Source organism: Passer domesticus, chromosome 7 (genome assembly GCF_036417665.1).
Source record: "Passer domesticus isolate bPasDom1 chromosome 7, bPasDom1.hap1, whole genome shotgun sequence".
NCBI classification, from domain to species: domain Eukaryota; kingdom Metazoa; phylum Chordata; class Aves; order Passeriformes; family Passeridae; genus Passer; species Passer domesticus.
Genome location: NC_087480.1, coordinates 36,127,825 through 36,149,211, shown reverse-complemented (window position 1 = coordinate 36,149,211; position 21,387 = coordinate 36,127,825). Strand labels below are relative to the sequence as shown.

Below are 21,387 nucleotides of genomic sequence, written 5' to 3'. Positions count from 1 at the left end.
GGAATGAAATAATCAAAGAAAATGAAGTCCCAAACAATCCTGTGGAAGTTGGTGGTGCAGACTGAGCTGCAGTTCTCAGGTCATTTCCCCTCTGTTGAAGGCCTTTTTTTTTTTTTTTTTTAATGAAGCCATATCTGCACATCTCTGTTGCCTTGCTGAATTAAGTGCACTATAAAAAAAAATTAGCTGCAGGACTAGTACCAGGGTCTAATTTACTGAGGCAGCATGGAAATTACTTTCCTCAGATGTAATGAGACACAGGCCTGCATTCCTCCTTGCCATGAGACAATGAAAAGTAACTATTGCTACAAACTCGGAACTCCCAGGTGTTCCTGCTCTATCCTACCTCTCAATTTTGAGCCAGGAATAATGACGGAACTACAGTTGTAAAACCAGGATTCTTTTTTAATTTGAATTTATCAGTGCTTCTATCTTCTTCAGTTTCAACAGCTTCAAAACAAAGTCAGACCAGAGAAACATTTGATCCCCAGAAAAAAAGCATCTATCCCAATGAAGATAAATTCTACCTTCAGAGCATCACCAAATATTTCACTGTCCCTCATCTGCTAACTTTACCATGGCCATAGAACTCCACCCCCAACACAGAACAGACGGCTGAAAGTCATTAGCTAAGTGTATTGGCTCTAGCCCTGTCCTGGTACTTTGATGGCATCATTTTGCCTTCACAAAATTCATCTTTTCTTCTCCAGGAGCAGAAATTCACCCTTTCCTACTTACATGAGTATCACAGCTCCTGCCATTATTATCTGCATAAAAGAATTTAAATTAAGGCTGTGCCTACTCCCCAAGCTCCTTGTAGAACAAGTAAACACCAATTTTGTTCATTGCTGTCTAGTTAGAGCATACCTTTGGGTCCCTATAGACATACACAAGTACCTTTGCCCCTTGAAAAAGAGAGTGCATAACAACTGTAGATGAAAGTGAAGGGCTTGTACACACACCAGTTATTTTAAGTACAATAATGCTTTTATGCTGTCATTATCTGCTGTGAAAGTAGGAAGATCTTCCACAAATAAGCATATTCTGGATTATTTTCATCTCACAAGATGGACAATGCAAGAACCTGGGGCCCAAGGATGCTGCTGCTAATTATAGGAGAGTCATTTTCTGCCTAATAGCACTGTTAGCATCCCCTTTGCAGTGCCTGAGCCCCAGCAGAGAGAGCTGAAAAGCACAGGATTTTTCATTCATAAGCACCTTCTCCAACACACACCTACTTTCAGAATTAGCTTCTGATTTGAAAAGACTGAGGAGAGACAGGCAGATACACAGGCAAGGAGGAAGAACTGGCAGAGCTGTCCCTTTTTTTGCTGCCTTGTCCTGACCAGTTGACAGGGAAACGTGATGCTTGTGCTTTGTGGGGAAGAACTATGAGATCAGCTCCTGCACGCCCGGTGTGGCCTCAAAGGAGCACAGAAATCAAAGAAGACAGGAAAAGTAGATAAAAGATCTTTCCTGCCAGACACTCTACCTGGCCAAAAATGTATTATTGTGTATTAGAACTGACCAGAACTCGACCAAACCACCAGGAACATAAGCAGAAGGACAAAATTTTAAGTTAGGCAGGTTTGAATTAAGACATTTGTCATGAGTGTTATCGTTCCCTCACATTTAATTCTTTCAGTGTGATCACCCAAATGGAAGATGGACACTACAACGTTAATGTGGACATTTTGCTGCTATTGATCTGTACATCATAAAATTCTAAAATCTGTGCTGAGACTCCATTTGTCTCTAACAGGCTCTTAATATATGCAAATCACAGGCAAGTCATGGTGAAAATAAAGGATAAAAAGTTCCAGACCAGTTTTATCCACCAAAACCCCAATATACCTTCAAAAGACCTTTGAGAATTGAAATGCAGGTTATGTGGATCTGCAGGCTTTATTACAATAATTTCTAAGTAAACAGTACACTTTTAAGGACAATTACTGAAGAAGTGAACAGTCAAACTGAAGACAGAAGCTCTGCCTGCAGCTGGGCTTTGCAAAACTGGACACCTTGTTAACATGCTAATAAATGCAGATCTACCTGGCAGATTAGTTTTTTATATGCATGGCAAGAGTGGGAAGCACTGATGAAGAGGCTGTTAACTTACAAGGTGAATATTCAGTCCTGCTGCATTTAAGCACACAGAAAACACATCTGTCTTCTGCCAGAAAAGGAAGGGGAAGTGTACTGAAAACATTTTAAACTCACCTTAAATAAAAAATATCATTAAAATTTTGTAAATGGAATTACTGTAGTGACAGGACAAGGGGAGGGGCTTCATACTGGCAGAAGGCAGGGTGAGATGGGCTATTGGGAAGTAATTCTTCTCTGTGAGAGGGGGGAGGCCCTGGCACAGGATGCCCAGAGAAGCTGTGGCTGCCCCTGGATGTGTCTAAGACCAGGTTGGACAGGGCTTGGAGCAGCCTGGGACAGTGGAAGGTGTCCCTGCCCATGGCAGGGGCTGGAAAAAAATGAGCTTTAAGGTCCCTTCCAACCCAAACTATTCTATGATTCCATTATTGCCAAATATAACTGAGGAACATTAATTCATTTTTGAACAGCATTTAAAAGCTTTTTGGAAGGGGAGAACAGCTTACAAAGTTTAGCACTTATGAAAAATTAATGTATCATTTCAAAGCAAATCATGAAGAGCTCTGTCCAGAGCTCTATCAGCCCATCTGGGAGAAGTGATCCCCACTGCTTAGGAAAGGAACTTTTAGGCTCTTGTTGTTAAATAACTCTGATTTGATACTGTAAACATATTACAGATAAAACTCTCATTCATTAGGGATGAAAAATACTACATCTCCCTCAGGGCCATCCTCTTCTTTAGGAGATTCCTGTATAGAAGAGGAACATTTTTTTACCACAAAGTGGTAAAGGGCTTGGCCTAAGGATTCTCCAAAAGTGCTTTTTCAAATGGACCCAGGAGTGTGGAAGGCTGAGAGGTGTTCCCAGCACTCCTACTCAATCCACCATCCAGCTCCTTAAAGCTCCAAGAAGCACAGTCTTTAACATGCAGAGCTACAGGTAAAAGAGCAGCAGGCATTTTTTAACTGCTGCTGTTTTACTGACAGCCTCGTTTTTGAAATATAAATACATGCTGTTCTTTTGAAAGCCCGGAGGCTTTAACTCAACAAGTTTAACTAATGTTAAAACACATTTGAGTTTGTTTGGAGTTCAGGAGAATGTTAGCTGAGAGCACATTACACAAAAAAATGTGAAGCAAGAGATGTTAATACAAACAAAGCCTCTCCTTCTCCAAGATCCAAATGGTTCAGTAATACCTTGCCACATTACCACAGCAATTACAATACTGAAGGCAGCTACTTGAAATAGCACATTTTTGTTCTTCCAATGGAATACACAGAGCCTATGTCTTCTACACAGAGTCTGAAATAAAATAGTACCTTTGGCATCATCAGAGCCTGAAGCCAATAGCTTAGGGTCCATTAAGTTAAAGTCAACACTCCAGCACCTTTTCTCATGCTCCTGTTGAGACAAACAAGAACAATATTGCAAGGCAGTGAGTTGTAATATGATAAAACAGTAAAGGAAAACACACGTTTGGTATAATTGTCAGCGGGGACCTGGAGAGAGAAGCTTACTATGTTTAGCAGTTTTTCAGAAAATATCTTCTCCAAATTAGACCAGTCCTATCCATATGCTAGGCATGCCAGGAAAGCAGAAAACACTAGAATGGCTTTTTAAAAAATTAAAACTGATTATATTTTTACTTGGAAAGAAAAAAAATTCAAGATATACACATTAAAAACCTGGTTTTGTAGCATTGTTTGACTGGCTGTGGTTCTACCATGAGCTGCTGCTCATCCTAGATCATAGCTGTACCTTTCAATATTAATAAACAACTTTTAAGTATCTCCCAATACTGACAAGATGCCCATTTCAACCACCTCCTCACTGAAAGTCCAGAAAATCTTCATCTTCCTGCTGAGCGATTAAGTAAATCTCCTGGTGTCTAATCCTCTGTTTTACCACTCAAATAAATATTATTAAAATACTGCACATTCTTCCTCAAAACACAGAAGAGCTGTAATTGCTATGCTATCCATCCCACATGAAAGCAGAACATCACATTGAATAAAATCTGAAATTCAGTCAAAACCTTTGTGTAGCCTTCACACAGTGTTATAAGAAAAAAGCTCACAAGGATGAAGTCACTAAAGGGTTTCAGTACATGCAAAGCAGATGCCAATGCCTCTATGCAAATCCAAATAAAAAATTCAAGTAATCTGATAGGAAGCAAAATGAGTTTGTTTTAATATAAGCAACAGCTGGTCGTCTCTAGGTTCATTATTCAGCCTCATAAAGAATTGCAAAATGTATCTGAGGGGAAAACAGACTAGATTTATTCTGTCCAGTATAATTTCTCTTTAATTGAGATATGCAAAGGATTAGTGAAAACAAGCATTATAAAATGACTAAAAAACAATGAAAAGATAAACAGTGGACTAAATAGGAACTAAAACTTATGTTGAACTGTCAAGGAGTCTGTAGTTCATTATCACTGACTAGTTTCAATGGACACAGCAGCCTGCAGCACTTCCAGCCTCTTCCCAAACACAACAGCCCTCTTGCAACCTTCTCGTTCTGACCACGAGCTCCTCAGAAGCCATTAGATAGAAACACAATGTTTGAGTTTCACAAAGAAACAAAATGCCAGAAACTTCTCCTGCCACAGGTCTCACTGTGGAGCTGAGGGCTGTGTGGGGAAGGAACTGCCTTGTTCTGCCTTGTGCTCCCTTTTGCCAGCCTCACCACTCAAGGCTCCATTTTGCACTTCTGCTTCTTGAGCACCTGCGCTGGCAATCACTTTTACAAAAAGCTTTTGACAAAGACTGAAGTGGAACAGGTATGGAGAGACAGAGGCTTCTAAAGAAAGATGAGACAGCTTCCAGGAACTGCTTTCTCCCTGTGCAGATTCCCTGCCCAAAAGCAGCAGCAAGAAAACATCAACTGCCTCATAACTGTGACAGGAAGACAGAGCTGCCTCCCTCAGAGGACTACGGCTCAATAAAGCTGTGTAGATGAGATGCATTTACCAAACAGGAGTAATATCCATTTCACCCTGTGGAACAGAAAAGCCTTTTGTGGGACTAGAAGCAGAACCTCAGACTCAGTGGTGCTCTCCCAGCACAGTGCATGCAGCAGGGAATGCTCCTTGCTGGTTGTGTGTTACCTGGTAGACCTTGGATCTCTGTCCTGTGAATCCATCCCAAAGGATGACGGTGCCTTCATAGTCACTGCTGGCTAGCAGGTTCTTGTGGTAACTACTCCAGCTGATACAGCTTAAAAAGAGCAAGCCCTGGTCAGTCTTACAGTAAATCAATGTACAACACAAAAATCACTCTTGCAATACATTAGGCAATGAGTATCTTTGCAAAGCACACAGCACCTTGATCAAACCACCCCACCGAAACATGCAACTTAGGGGAAAAATACAAAACCCATCAGAAATAGAACAAACATTATTCCACAAACTAAAAGCAAAACTTTATTTGCTGAAGAGACATTTGCCCCTCAACATGAAGTGCTAGGGTCTACAGTTTTTTCAAAATGCAATTATTTAAAACATTGATTTTTTTTTTTTTTGCTATTTGAACACCACACAAATTCTCAGAGAACTCAAGGTTTGACCCATTTATCTCTCAGCAATAGACACTACTGTTATTACCATAAACAAATTATTATTATACCATAAAGATAACTACTTACCTAAGAGTAGCTTTATATGTAAAATGCATAAATGCATGGACAGTAAATCAACCTCTCCTGCAGCACACATCTGATGTTATATATATGTACCTATGTGCATATGAAAGTTTGACTTTTGAGAAACTACTTCCAGCTTTCCATAAATGCTAAAAATGGCTTCATAACCAGGACAAAACAGCACTTTGTTTGCTAGGAATATTTTAGGAGATGTTTCTGATGAAGACCTAGAAACTATATCACACAGGTTTTCATTTCAAGCTGAATTGAGGGGCTGTGCAAAACTAAATGATGATTCCACTGGCAAACTCTAAGGATCAGCAGAGAAAACAAGAGCAGCAACACTGCCAAGTCACACTCGTAGCATTCTGGCACTATGCCTCTACTCTGACTCCCAAAAAATGTGAGAGAGGTAAGAAAATTTGTAATACTTGTTCACCAATTTTTGGACCATCTGGCAAAGAAGCACGCCAGTAGCTATCAACTGTGAAGTACACAGCAGAAGCTGAACTGACAGATCCCATTCAGGCAGGTCCTCGAGCAGCTCTGACACGGATAACTAGATCATAGCAGCCTTGGGGCCAAGTTTTAACCAACAATATAAACCAGAAGTCCACAATTCTGTGACTTCTTAGTACTGCTTTGATCAGGGCAGCTACACATTGAAATATGATGTAGATACATGGATACTGATTTAGGAGTATTATACCTTGCTAAATTCTTGGTTCCACTATACACTTGCATCCTGTTTTCCTTAATAATTTACACACAGAAGAGGAAAAATCCTTTTCCTTTCTCATGGTACTTAAACACTTATTCTTCCATTAGTTAAGTAACAGTAAGCAGCATTGGCATTCTGCTCCTGACTATGATGAAACTTAACAGCATTCTTTGGTTTTTAAACTTTATATTCAGAAACTTAAAATTTTATTTACCCAATATAAGCTGCTAAGATGATGGCTGCGGTGATACAGACCACACAATGATTTCCATGGCTTCACCTCTTCCATGATATGCCATTAATGAGAAAACGTTGTAGGCATGAGAGCTGTGCACAAACACACCTTCAAGGAGCCATTGCTACTTCAGCTCTACTTCCATTAGGTACCCACACAGAACAGCAGGTCTTGACAGCCTGTGATTTACTAGAAGCCTTACTCCAAGAGGCTTAAGTGACTCCCTGAGTTCCAGATGGAGTTGGCAGGCACTGCCCACCAGGACAATGAGGTGAAGGTTGCAGCAGCCCAGAGTTAACCACATCTGACATCTGGAGCCATGTTTCCAGGTGGAGCAGTCCCTGATGGAAGCAAAAGCAGTTCAGAGGCCTAGAGCTCCACCACACTGAGCTGTGGGCTGGGAGCAGTCTCCAGCCTATGGCAGGGAGGTGGGGACCACACCACAGGAGAGCTTTATCAGCCCAAACCTGTCCTCCCAACCAGATTATCTCCTCTTAAGTCAGGGCTTCAAGGAGCTTAAGAAAAAAAGGAAGTAATCTGTAAGTGAAGCCATCATGTACAAGCAGGAAGAATACAACCCAGAGCCATATCTTAGAAGGCAATCTCCTATCTGGATGGCTTTGAGAGGACATCAGACAACATCAGCAAGTAAAAAAGGTCCTAGAGGAAGGCTGATGTACTGGTGACACTTATGGGTGGTTAGAGGATGAATGTTCCAGGTGAAGTATGAAAAGGATAATCACATAACCTCATCTTGTCAAAAAAGAAATCACCCCAGACAATGATAACTAAGAATTACTGAGTAGGTAGAAAGATGTAAAGGACATGAGTTCAACAGTTCTGTTCGAGATGTGACAGATTTAAAATACTTAATTGATGGTACAGATAGAGAAAAACATGGTTTGTGTGCCCAAAAGCACGTTCATTAGATCTGGCACAGCAAAGATCCCACTGCAGCCTGACGGTGTTAAACAAGGGGTTAACATTCCTTTGGAAAGCATTTATAGCTTAGACTTAGAGGGGAAAACAGGAACTGACAGGTGAAAAATGGTTAGGGATTTGCAGCCACTAAGTGGTTCAATTAACACCCTTTAAGTCACACACACCATAAATCTTTCATTTTTAAGTAACATGATTAAAAGATCATAGTAAGACAAAATCAACTGTGTTCTAGCTCTCTGCCTTAATTCTGCCCTCATCCCCACCCAACTCTCTACAAAGTCTGAAACTAGAGCTTTTCCCTTAACATTGCAATACCTGAGATTCTTTCTAACTTAAATTCTCCAAAGTAACCTTTGTAGAGTGCAATTAAGAGTTAGATCAGGTGGAGGGGAGCTCCCTTTGCAGGTAGTTTTTCAGCAAGGCTTGTCATTTCATAGAAATCACAGAATGATTTGGGGTAGAAGAAACCTTAAATATCCCCTCATTCCATTCCCCTGCCGTGGACAAGGACTTCTTCCACCATCCCAGGTTGCTCCAAATCCTGCCTTTGGACACTTCCAGGGATGGGGCAGCCACAGCTTCTCTGACAACCTGAGTTGTACCTGAACAGACAGCTTCCTAACAGGTAACCTAAATCTCTCGTCTTTCAGCTTAAAACCATTCCCCCTTGTCCTATCACTCTCTGCACCTGTAAAAAGTCACTCTGTAAAAGTCCTTTGGTTGTATCCTCTGGCATCTGTGACAATCCACACCAGGAAGAAGGCTGTCCTGGATCTGGGATATGTTTCTCTTCCATATGGCTTTCCTAGGACCTGCAGAGGGCTGAGAACTCACTGCCACATTCTCCTTAAGGGAAGCACTGATCTTTCTTCCATGCCCAACACAGGCAATTTTGCTGAAGCTTTAAAGACATTATTTTTATTGGGTTCCCTTGCGATGCTATCATGGGCAATGAATTGAGTAACAAACTCAAAAAAGGCATGGGGGAGCAAGCTGGAGAAGGGCAAAGGAAAATCAAAGGTGACATGAACCAAAAATGCAGCTTCCATAGTCCTGAGATTAACTATCAAACCCCTAAAAATTCATAAAAATAACGTTTTGTAGACAACCTTTAGATGGTCTGCAGCCACATCCAGGAGAAATTGAAGTGTGAAGGCTCTGAGATATGATACAAAAATAACTATCTAGGGCTGAGAGAATGTATAATTCACTGGACTAAAAGGCGTTATGTGATGCCATCTTTTATTTTAAGTACAGTAGCTGTATTTTTTTCCAGTTTTTGCTTTGTTCTTTAATCCAGAGAGAGTGATAGTTACACCCCAGAGATTTATCTTATCAGAAGTTGTGATAGCTTTCCTTCCTAGGAGATTAAGCTGCAGAAACTGTAGTTGAAAGCTAATCACCAACCTCAGAAAAACCCTCCTAACCTCAGCATCTGATCCAGCCACACAGAAACCCTGACCCTGTAAAGATTCATGTGCATCCTTCATTTTATTCAGACACACAAGTGGGCCAGCTCAGTTAGCGTTGTCAGTTATGCTGATCTTTCTTTCATGAGACAGTATTTTTATGGCTGATATGTCTCAAATCCAGGCTCAAGCTACACAGTGTCAACCACTCCTCTGGCAGGGAGAGTTAAATAAAGTTAAAGCTTTTAATAAGGCACAAACTCCTGTGGTCTGATCTGCTTCTGAGCACCACGTGCTTCAGACCCAGTCTGTCACCATGAGCCAACTTATGACTGGTAGTTTTAGGACTGAAATGTTTTTAAGAGCATGATCTACTACTGCAAAGGATATCCACATGAATAACAACACAAAACAAATACTTCAGAGACATATGGAACTACATTACTGTGATGAATGTTTTAAAATAAACCCCTTTTTTCCTAATCAATTCAAAGAAAACCTCTAGTACAGTTAAAGACAAATACTTCTGGAGAAAAATTTCATCTTCTTGCAAAGTGAATCAGTGATTCCAAAAACTTGAATTAATGCAAGTTGAAGGCGTATTTCCTTATAACCTGTTTACTGTCAAACATCCTCTGCATTGGAAATGCAGGCACCCAACACAACCAGCTCATACCATTCCAAATTGCAGAGTCTACAATGAAAACCACCATAAGACAAGTTTTCGCTTAATTTAAACTTAACAGCAAGAAGTGGCTGCCATTTTCAAAGCTGACAGCAATACACCCATGAAGCGCTATTAGGATACAGCAATCACATATTTGATTTATTGACACCAAAAAATGAAAACTGTAAAATATTAGCAGCCTCCTAAAAAAGAAAGAATACTGATGCTTTGCTTTTACTGCAATTGACTAAACAGATGCAGCTGATTTTGGAGGTTTGTGGTAACATCTATCACTGAAGTACAGATGCTGCAAACACACAGTGGTGAGCATGCAGAATACTAAACATGCATTTCAAAAGCATGTTTACCTAACCACACTCACACATCACCTGCTGTAGATTAACGAGGCCTAAAGCCAATTTTTTACCTGAATGCTAGATCTCCTTATTTTTCTCCCCCTGCGACCTGTAGCAAAACAACAAATCTGCCTCTTGAATAAATCAGAGCAGAGCTGTGGCTTGCTGCTAGCCATTCCTCTTCGTCCTTTCCCATCTCCTACACGGGGGGAGCTGCAGATTAGTGCCTGCCATAGCTAGGGACACAGCAAGTCATAATTAGCTCACAGGGTGCTGTTTATAGCTACTACACAATGCCAGGATTTGTTTCTTGTACTGAAGCTATGAATCTGTAAATGGGATTTTTATGAGGATTTATGTGTCATCTTGTGTTTTTCCTGGAAGCTTATGCCACTGTTGTTCCCAGGGGATGCGATGCACATTTACCAGAAACCCGACACACCGACTTCCTCCCCGTCCTTAAAAATAGGGATAAGAAGGCTTAGCAGATGATGAAAAAAGAATGCATTTAAGAAGCAGGTGGGTGTAAAAAAGGGGGTTGGAAAAGAGGAAGAGACTCAGCTACAGCTGGTACCAGGGCTGTGCTCCAGGAAAGCCTACAATCAATTACTGCTGGCATGAAGCTCAAGCTTTCAGCAGGCACCCAGCTGGCACACGGCAGAGCAGGGCTGGGCTGGCGCCAGCCCCGGCCCAGGCACGGGCTTCCCTTCCCGCAGCTGCTCTGGGCCAGACTTGCTCTTGGCCAGACACAAGTCCTCACAAATGCTGTCACCTGTCTGCTTTTATAAAAGCCCATCAGAGCCTCTGCTCCTCTGAAAGCTGAGTCACCAACATCATCACTAATGATTTATGTTCCGGCATCATTGCTCTGAACAAGGTTAACCAGGATCAATTTAACCAGCAGAGACATGTCACCAAATCCCATCTGCACACAGACCCCTGCATCTCTGTCGGGAAGAGAAATACCATCCATTTGCTAGAGCAGAAATATGTTGGTCTTTGATATCAGAAGGGACACTCACGGGTAAAGTCTCCTGGAGAAGCTGCACTTTCACCCAAATTAAGATCAATGGCTTTAAACTGAGGCTTTTTACAAAGAGCAGCCTCCACTTATTTAGATTTTTCTATTACAATATGAGCACATTTTTAGCACACTGCAATATTCCATAATGAAATTGCAGCCTTCATCTCTAACTTCTCCCTCCAGCTATGCCACTTCAGAAAAGCAAGCAATTATGCTGCTCGACGCTGCAGCAGCGAGCCCCGGCACCGGTGACTGGCAGCACAGCTAATGGGTATAGCAAGGATGCATTTGACTGACAGACCAACTTTATTTGTCAAAGCCAAAAGCACCTACATGCCAAAGGAAGCCTGATATAATTGGAGGAGGCTGATGGGGGGAAAAAAAACCCCACCATTTATTTCTTCAAAGGAATGAGAGAAACTAGGGCAAGAAAATGAGAGAGGACCTGATCTTCCTCTGCTGAGGAAGAGGGTCAGAGGACAGTGCATTTAGCATTGTCACATATACATGCATGAAATCTGAGAATGAGAAGAATCTTGAAAGCAAGCAGCATCTTGGCTGGAGCAAAAAGACAATGAGTAACACCACTGAAGGCACTAATGTGACCCTCCTCACGGGCAGCTCCTGGAGAAGGGAGAATTAACAACTCTACTAATGACTGGCAGGAGCCCTGTCAAAAGTGAAACTGCAAGTTTGGAATTTGTTTCAAGTTGTCAAAGAAATACCAAACACACATTGCTTTTCCCCTTTCTAATTAAAGCAAAAGGTATTAATAGACTGTGAGATGGTTCTCCTGTTATTCTGTTCATCTCCCTGCAAAAAATGAAGCTGAAAGGTGCAAACTCAGCTATGACTCAGGTAAAAATGCAGCCCAGCCAAACACTAGCTCCATAATCAGTACAGCATATTCACACAAATCACTCCCAGGCTGCTTTTACCCATTGTGAAATCTACTCCCAGGGCCAGCTGCATTTACATCTTTCCCTTCATAAAATAGTGTTATGTAATTCCTGGGAATAATGAGCACAAGAACAGGAATGACTGATCTATCTTTAGAAATGTGTCAGCTACAAAACAAAGTGTGACTTTTACACTCTAAAATAGGCTCACAAACATTCCTAATTTTGTTGCACAACATTTTGTTTTCATGGAAGCTGGACTGTTACATAAATTTATTACTTGCACTTTCGTGGGTGCTTTACTGCTTTTAAAATGTAAAGTACCAAATAAAAACAAATGATTTCAACAGAGATGCTGGAGACTTGTATTATAATACTGAATGGGTTTGACTGCCTGTATTATTTACTTCTGAGCTTTAACAGATTTTTTTGAATTAGAATTTTTAAGCTATTTCAGTTGAAGTTCTAACATGGCGGTCTATATTTCATTGGTTTAATACATCTAAAAGGATAAAAAAATGGGTTTACAGTAATGATAGCACAGAAGCAAAAAAATCAAGCAAGGTCCTTTCTCAGGAGCTTTATATTATGAGACTCAGCAGAACAGTACTTCAGGCAGAAAAAAATTCCTAGGTAGAAGGTGCCAGTGAAGAACATTTCCTGAGAACTAGCAACCTCTCAGAACAGAAAGGATCTGGCCAATGAAGAGAAAGAGCATGAAGAATCAGTAACTGTTATGAAGAACTGGGTACAGAGGTTACCTTGGACAAGCTATGACTTTACCTGGAGGATGTATCCACCACTTTGAGCAGGTATCCTACAGTATTTGCAAGAAACACAACAGCAGTTTACTTCCCCATTGCCTTTTCTCCTCCAGATATGTGGGCTTTGTTCATCCAACCTTGGATGAACCCAGTACACACAAGTAACAGTGCCTGTGCCACCCAATCTCCATCAGCACCTGCATTCCTCCTTTCCTCTCCAATTCCCACAAAGAAAGCAGAACAATTGCTACACATAAACAATCAAGTGGAAAAGGCACTCTGAGTTCAAATACAAATCAATGCCTACCTGATTTTGGAATTACAGGTCATTTCATTCTCAGGGTAGTGAATATCCACTGCATCCTGAATGACTGTACCATACTCATAGACTTTAATCTTCTTTGTCACTCCAGCGATGGCAAAGTAGTCACAGTCTCGGTCGAACTCAATACTGAGAAACAAAAACACAGGTTGAGAACTCTATAAAAATACCCCACATACTTATCAAGAGGATATTTTACCTCCTAAACATCCTGGTATGGCAGAGTTGAAAATCACAATTTGCAGTTTGCAAATACCCAGTTCAGAACACCCTGCTCAGATCTTGCACACCCCAACAAGCGTGGAGTTCTTGCTCTAAGCATTGTTCTCCAATCCACCCCCCAACAAACACATCTCCATTTCTGTGGCAGCACAATCACCCTCCCACAGCCAGGATATTTGTTCACGTGCTCCAGAGGTTTTTCAGTTCAGCCATGCCATCTACACTGTGTGATACCCAAAGGTCAAAGCCAACAGTTTGTCCTGGAAACATGCTTAACATTCCATGGCATGACTGTCCATTGATTCCTCCTGTGTACAACAGCTTCAAGAACTTTTAAAGTGCTAATGCAGAGCAAAGCAGTATTTGTGGAAAAAAAAAAAAAACCCTTCTAAATTCCCTGGGTAACCACAGGGGGTTGAAATCAGATCATCAGTACTGTAAAAACAACTATGACTTCCATTTAGGGTTGCTTGTGCAAACAGAGGCACCTTCTTTCTTGACCCGCAGGGCAAGTTTGTAATAAATATCAATGAAGCTGGAAGTAAAAGCAGTCAACTTATAACAAAGTTAAGCTGCAAATGAGAAAAGCCTGAGGTTGTATGTGAAATACATCTAAGAGAAAGGCAGGCAGCAGGTTACAAACAGCTAATGTCATTCCTGCCTTCACAGCTTGGGAGGGCTTGAGAGAAATCTGCCAGATATCCAGCAGCTGGGGAAGTAATCCTACTTCCCAGGAGGAGCTTCTGCCTTCCTGCAGCCCATGGCACTGCTGGCAGGGTAGGTGCAGATAGACCTGTCTCCTCTGAGGGCATCAGTCTCAATGAGACATCTCCCCAGAAAGGGTGGGGCAGCATCTGCCCTCATTCACAAGGTTTCCATGATCAGTAACCAGCTGTCCCAAGTCTTCTGACTAAGCAATCAATCTGCTGTTTAGAGAGGTCTCTTTTGGAGTTCTTCCACTCACTAATTCATTTCAATCCCTGCTGTCTCTATCACTTGTTTTTTTTTCCCCGCCTCAGAATCCAGAGTATTTATGAACAAGGGAGGAAGTTCTTAATGGCAGCAGGAAAAACTGAGTTTACACTAATTCCACATTCAAAATCCTGAGAGCAGGGGTATTTAAGGTACCTTTCTACAATTAGAAAGCATTAAACCAATTACAAGAAGAGAAAGGGCCCTTCAGGCTGCCTCCATTGCTGTAACAGCAAGAGATTTCCACTCCTCAACAGAGCTGAGAAGTCGAAGGCAATGCAATGTTTCCAAGGGAAGATAAATTTAAACACCAACAGAATTTTCAAGTCCTTGTAAAGGAGATATCATCAAGTTATTTTTAAACTATGGAGAGAAAAGACTGTTGATATGCAGTCTGTGGCTATAAAATAATTCAATGAAGCAGCTTGAAACTTGGCCATTTAACTCAGGCACCCAAACTTCTCCCAGGAGTGGCAGGAGATGGCCCCACTCACTAGTGGTTGCTAGAGAAGTTAGCTGGGTGCAGCCAGCAAAATCATGAGTCTCCAAAATGCAGGGAGGAACGTGTTTATGGCTGGGGAATTCAACAAGCATGCAGGCATCTATTTAAATAAAATGGGAGGGAGAAAGAAGTCACCTAAGCATCCAGGCTGCTCTCCCCACTCCCCAGATCTACACTAATCTAAATCACTTTTTATACACACAGGATGAAAACACCATTCAGGTCTGTCTTGTTTTGTCAGCTCATCCTATTCTGCGGAAGAACTTTATAATCAAAGCCTCTATAACAATACAACGGATTTACTTGTACCACAATCTTAATTGAACTGCTGTCTCCTCTCCTGTTCTCTGCCCTGTGGATTCAGGTAAAGCACAACTAAGCTGATGGCAGTGATTCATCTGCCTGGATTCAATTTAAACCCTCAGCCTTCTGCTGAAGAAAGAAAAATAATGCATTAGAATGTCTGGTAAAAAGCCAAGTTATTAGAGCAGAATAGAACCTCTCTCATTTGGGTTGGGTTTGCTTCTCTAGTATTAATTCAATTTTTTTTTTAATAGAGACATGATGTAGACAAAACAAATTAGTATTTAAAGATGCCCATAAAAGTTAACACATCATTAAAAAAATAAAAAGCCTTAAGTAATGGAATTGTCAGACCTGTGACCTTCAAACAGCATCAAAGACACTGCAGGGAGAAAAAGAATGCAGAAATAAACCACTACCAGTACAAACCAACAGACACCTGCACCTTGGCCTCCCATCACCTGTGCTCAGTCCTGGAACAGCCAGTGTTCCCACTTTCTGCCAGTCAGCTTTTCATCCAGTAATTTACAAATAAAAATAGGAACAATCTAACTACCTAATCGAGTGGATTATATGCCATATAAAACTGCTCCTAGTATTTGCAAAGCTCTGCTTACACCTGGACTAATCAGCATTAGGACAAACAGCCTACCTGTACCGCAACCATTATTTTTATGCTTTTTCTTGCAAGTCTTTTAAATACACTTAGCATTATGCAAGCCTTGTTTGCATTTAACTGTCTCGTGGGTACTCCTGTACCTGCTGCTTGAAGTCTTTGTGTCAATGTAAGTGCTTGCTTATACACAAGCTTATCTATATGAAAATTCACCAGAGAATTTAAGTTTTGTTTTGTCTTGTCAAAAGACTCAGAGCCAGCTCAGAAAGACAACATTCTGCTTTGCAGGTGATACATTTCCACAGTCTAAGTCATTTCCTCATTAGCACAATAACAACATGCAACAGAATAATAGGAAATAATTTAAATCTCCAGTGGAATTACTTTCTGGACCAGCAGTGGTGCTTGCTCCTCAAAGATGTACTTGTTAAAAACAGTTATCAATTCCTCCTTTTTGTTCAGCCTATTTTTAAACTCCACATTTCTGACCAAACAAGACTAATCAAATTTCTACAAGGAATCTTTTGGGGACATATGAACGGCTGGATATTTGAAAGAGCTTTATAAACATGCCATAGAATTACTTACAGAAATCAGATTGAAAGGATATGACAGTTTTGTTCTAGGGAAAATAGAAGAGACATCTCTCATTCCCAAATCACTGCTTTCTTTCTTCTAAGAAGTTGACAACCAACATCTTATGGAAATATCACTAAGAGCTGCTAGAAAATAAGCACATCCTCAAGGGTTCTGGTTTCTCCACTGCTTATCTTAATTCCCAATCTGTGAGATTATAAATCAACTGCTTTATTTTAATGGTAAAGCCTGTGACCTTGGAGAACACTCACAGCTAACAAATAGAATTATGAAATAAACTGCTTCTGAAACATGCCTGGAAGCCTGCTTTGGTGTTGAGGATAGAGCAGCAGGGAAAGAGTAAAGAAGGAGTATTTAGCAGCTCTGCCATTGTGTAAAGCCTTAGTACATTTGCATCCTGCTGGTGTGTGCAGTTGTTCTCCACATCCCCGGAGGATGCGCTGGAGTTAGGGAATGCATACAGATGGGCAACTAAATTGATTAAAGGAATGGAGCAGCTGCCTCCCCATAAGGGTTATGAGCAAGGCAACAGCAAGACTGGTGTTCAACAAGTCGTACTACAGCTAGGAGGTACTCACCAGAAGATTTGATTTGGGACAGATGAGGGATTCCTCCCTCCCAGTTACACTTTTTAAGAAGCACACACGTTTCAGGTAGTAACTCCTGACAACAGTAATCCATATACAGCTGGTTCATACCAGATATTAACAGGGATGCACTGTACCCACTATCTGAAAACAGGAGAAGGCAGGGAGAAGGCATCCAAGTGTGTTTGCCTTTAACTGCACCACCAGTTACAGCTAAAGGTCTTCAGACAACTGCTCCTCTCCCCTTCCCATACACAGTCTACAATTGCTACTGCAATCAAAAATGCCTCAGCCCTGACTTGTTACCAAGATCTGTGACTGTAGGAGTTGCCTTTTATACAAAGTAGATGATTCAGTCCCTCTCATGGAACTGTATATATCTATATATATACAGTTCCATGAGAGGGACTGAATATATATATATATATATATATAGACAAACACACAGACAGACACGTATTTTCCTCTGTGGATATACCAAAGCCTTTCAATTCTGTTTCTCCCCAGCTTAGTGCTGTTTATATTTTTGTATCTCTGACATTAACTCCTATCTTGCTGTGGAGTTCCATATTTAATGACAACATGGATATATTGTTGGGACTTAATTGGTGAGAAGAATGAGAGATGCCAGCAGGAGTTTTCATCCTTCACTTACATTTCCTTAAGGTCTTTCTTACTCTGTGCTTCCACTGCATGGCCTCCAAGGGGTATCCTGCTAATAATCCCAAGCCTGGCTATCTCTTTCCAATGCTCATTTTGGGGCATCAAAGCCAAAGATTAGAAATTTAGGTTACAACCCAACACTGTGGGCACCAGTGTAGACTGTTAAGCACCTGGGACCAATACAGAAATTGGTATTAATATCACACACCTGAGAGACTGCTTACAACAGACTGATATTTTAAGTAATTAAGTAAAGTAATTAGTGTCACTAAGTATGCATTAGCATACTGACATAGTTTTTTAAAAACAAAGCTATATTCAGGCATAGGAAGCTGCAGTAAAGCACTCAGATTTTGTGTTCTATCAGCTCAAAGCCTACATTTTGTCACACATAAAAACAAAAGCTACTGAGACAAAGTATGAAGTTTCAGTATCAAAAGCCTGTTTTGCTCAAGCTGTGAGTGGCTGAAATAAAAAAAACCACGGAGGTGTTTCTCTTTAATAAAGCAGCAGTTCCATTAGTTACTCCTTACTCCAGAGCACCACCACCTAAGTAAGGTCACTGCTTTTATTTCTGAGTCCTTTATCTGTGCCATAGGGACAAGGACAGACCACCACTGCAGAACATATTTCTTGATTCAAACTCCCAGGCTGCCAAATGTTTTCTAAAATATAAACTGAGAAGCATGTCATGATCCCAAACAGGTTGTTGCTATCTCTAGTCAGAAAAGACCACTTAAACCTTGATTCTCTGTAAACTGTTATTTGAATAGATAAGTTAAATGTATAAATGAGATTATCACTCAAAGTCATTCTATCAGAGAGCAAACACTTTTATCCCTAAGAATCACATTACCTTAGGTTAGGTGTGACCCCCAGATCACCAGAAATTTGCCAGATTTGTCCTCTGATCAAGGTGAAGTCATCTTAGCTTCTCTCAGTAGATAAGATTCAATTCTAATGGGTGTCTAATAAACACAGTAGGACAGAGGGCCCTGAGCTATTTCAGACTGATGCCATTCTCTGGAGCTGTCTGGAATATCCCAGCTCCAGTGGCACCAGCAGTTAATTCAATGCACCCAGGGTACCCTTCCCATCTCCTCTGCTCCTCTAGGCTCCAAACATCCAACGAGAACATTACCCCTAATCAAACCTCTATTTGAAGCACAAAAAACAGACTAGAAAGTCAGCTCTGTGTGTTCATTAACTTTGCCTCACCACTTGGGAAACAGGCTGGGAAGGCTGTGGCATTAGCCCAGAAAAGCCTGCACTGCACAGGGAAGGACAGTCCTCAGCTCTGGGCTCCCTTGGAAAGACATCACTGCACCAGCCATGCTGCAGTCATACTTTCAGGATCTCTTACAGGCACAGTAGCCTGGAGGGCTGTTCTGCTCTGTTTGAAGAAAGGCATAAAAAGGTACCACATTGACAAAGTAATGTCATTAGACCTAGTTCCAGGCCCACTTCTTGCTTATAAAAATCCTTTTAAGTGTAATGAAATGCCATCAGTTCTAACAGAGACCACTTCATAATACTCCTGTTCCATAAAGAGCTTGTTTAAAGGAGAATATTAAACCCGAATCGAGGAGATTTGGCAGGCTTAGATCCATCTCACAGCTCAGAAATCAAACCCAACAGAGCTACTTTTATGCTTTGTCATCTCTAGATAAAACGGAGTCGTTCTTTTTTCAAACCCAATGAGAGCATATACTATGCTGTGAGATTAATTGGGCTCCTTGCTATAGCTCCATTTTCAGAACCATGCTCCTCTCTACTTTGCAAAGAAGTTACTATGAACCTAATCTCATCTAAATACAACCCAAAATATCCCAGAAAGCCATAGCAGAGTCTCAGTCTTGGCTATAAGATTATAGCTAGAGACAGCCTCTTCTGCTGCATAAGGTTTTTTTCCATATATGTATTCAGGGGAACTTGGCTTAATTAGCACTAATGATGAGAAAACCTATAGGGAACTGCTGAATTCTGCAAGCCACCAAATAAAAAGCGTATTGATAAAAAGCCACTTTACTGCTGGGCGATGCTCTTCTGCATGTTGAAGAGAAGATGACGACAATCCCAGGGTTTCTATGCCAGATCCACAGAAGTACAATGAGCCAAAGCTGCTGCAAATGACTACCCTGCAACTTAATGAGGATTAGATTCAGTTTTTCCACAAACACAATTTTAAAATAATTTCCTGGAGCAGGAAAAATTTAACTAAAAATGCCAACAGTTAAATGCAGAGTGTTCCTTATGACACTATTCAAAATTCAAGCCAAATGATCAGTCTGCCTGCTGCAGTATTTTGGGTAACCTGTATCTGAATTTGAAACCCAGGAGGTACCATTTCACCCAGCTGGGCAGATACACATTGGGTTATGAACAGCTGACAGTAGCCACGGCACAGAGCCAACATTTTCAAACATTAAGGTGAAAGAGGTTACAACTATCCAAACATTCTCATCTGCCTTCAGGTTTGGGAAGTGTTTCCAGTACAGAATCACTGAATGGATGAGGCTGGAATCCACCACAGTGGGTCATCTGGTCCCACCTCCCTTCTCCAGCAGGATCATCCCAGAGCACATGGCACAGGCTGGCATCCAGATGGTTCTGGGATATCTCAGTGAGGGAGACTCCACACCCTCTCTGGGCAATCTGTGCCAGTGCATCATCACTGCACAGGAAAGAAGTTCTTCACGTTCAGCTGGAAGAGAACATAGCAGCCTCTCCCCAAGCTGAGGTTTGAGAGAGGAAACCCTGCTCCACAACAGCCTGTAAGGTCGTCTGAACAACAGCACCATCTTATCAGGATCACACCACTAAGCAGGAAGGAACTCAGCTGTGGCAAGTACTGAAGTGTCTTCTAGATATGAAGCCGTCCAAAAGTTTGTTTCCAAGCCACCCTTTTGTTATTACACCAACAAGGATTTTGTTTCTTTAAAATTGAGTACAGCAATAGTTGACAGAGCTGATGAGGCAGGGGAACAAACATATGAAAGAGAAATCTCCATCAATATTGGGACTTTAAACAGTGCACTCTGTCTGCAGGCTCCAATTCATGCTTCCCCCATGACTCGGCAGCAGCAGCTGAGGATGTTTGTCTCCAGCTGACCACACTGGCAGAGGTCCCATTTCACAGGACAAATCACCACCCCAAGCCTAGCACTCCAGTAACTCCAGTCTCTGCATTTTCCTGACACTACCACCAGTTCTTCTGCCAGACGCCCTGCAGGGAATCAGGAGGGACAGCTGGAGACAGTAACCTCTTTAGACAACTCAGCTCAATCCACCAGGCACCATGAGTCAGGGCAGCAGCCTTCCTAAACATCAAATCCATACACCACAGACAAGGCTTTCCCATGCAGCCAGAGGATGGGCTTGAGCAATTAACTGCAATGTTCCTACTGCCTGGTAATGACAGAACAAGGTTAAAGCATCATTTGAACCATTTCTCATCCAGCTGACAGAACTGTTTTATGAGATTTGTTTTGAATCTTATTTCATCAGTATTTTGAACGCTATCCTTCTTTACTTTTTCTGAAGAATGATTTATGTATACCCTTAATTCCACAGTCTCACAGAGTTGTTCTGACTTCACTTGCACAAATGCATGCACACACTTGTACATAATCCCATGAAAACAAACATCACTTCATAGCTTATTCTGTTATTTATTACCTTATTCTATGAAACATCTATGCAGCACATAAATCCCAAACATGCCTCAGAAACTGCATTTATTAATGCAAACGATGATCTATTAATAATCATGAGCTCAAGCCTCTTCTCCAGACTGAGCTGCTTGTAAGGTTTATTCTCAGAATCATTTAAGCCCACACCA

The 21,387-nt window shown here is 41.3% G+C and overlaps 1 protein-coding gene across 7 annotated transcripts in view; it reads right to left on the bottom strand.

Moving 5' to 3' along the window:
* COP1 (COP1 E3 ubiquitin ligase) overlaps nucleotides 1-21,387 on the bottom strand; it is a 122,203-nt gene that overhangs the window by 56,613 nt on the left and 44,203 nt on the right. For all 7 annotated transcript variants that reach the window (XM_064427719.1, XM_064427720.1, XM_064427726.1 and 4 more), the window contains exons 12-14: nucleotides 13,070-13,213; nucleotides 5,213-5,321; nucleotides 3,423-3,504 (exon numbers count right to left, since the gene is read on the bottom strand). In XM_064427719.1, coding sequence (XP_064283789.1) covers nucleotides 3,423-3,504; nucleotides 5,213-5,321; nucleotides 13,070-13,213 — 335 coding nt within the window. The remainder of the gene's footprint in view (nucleotides 1-3,422; nucleotides 3,505-5,212; nucleotides 5,322-13,069; nucleotides 13,214-21,387) is intronic.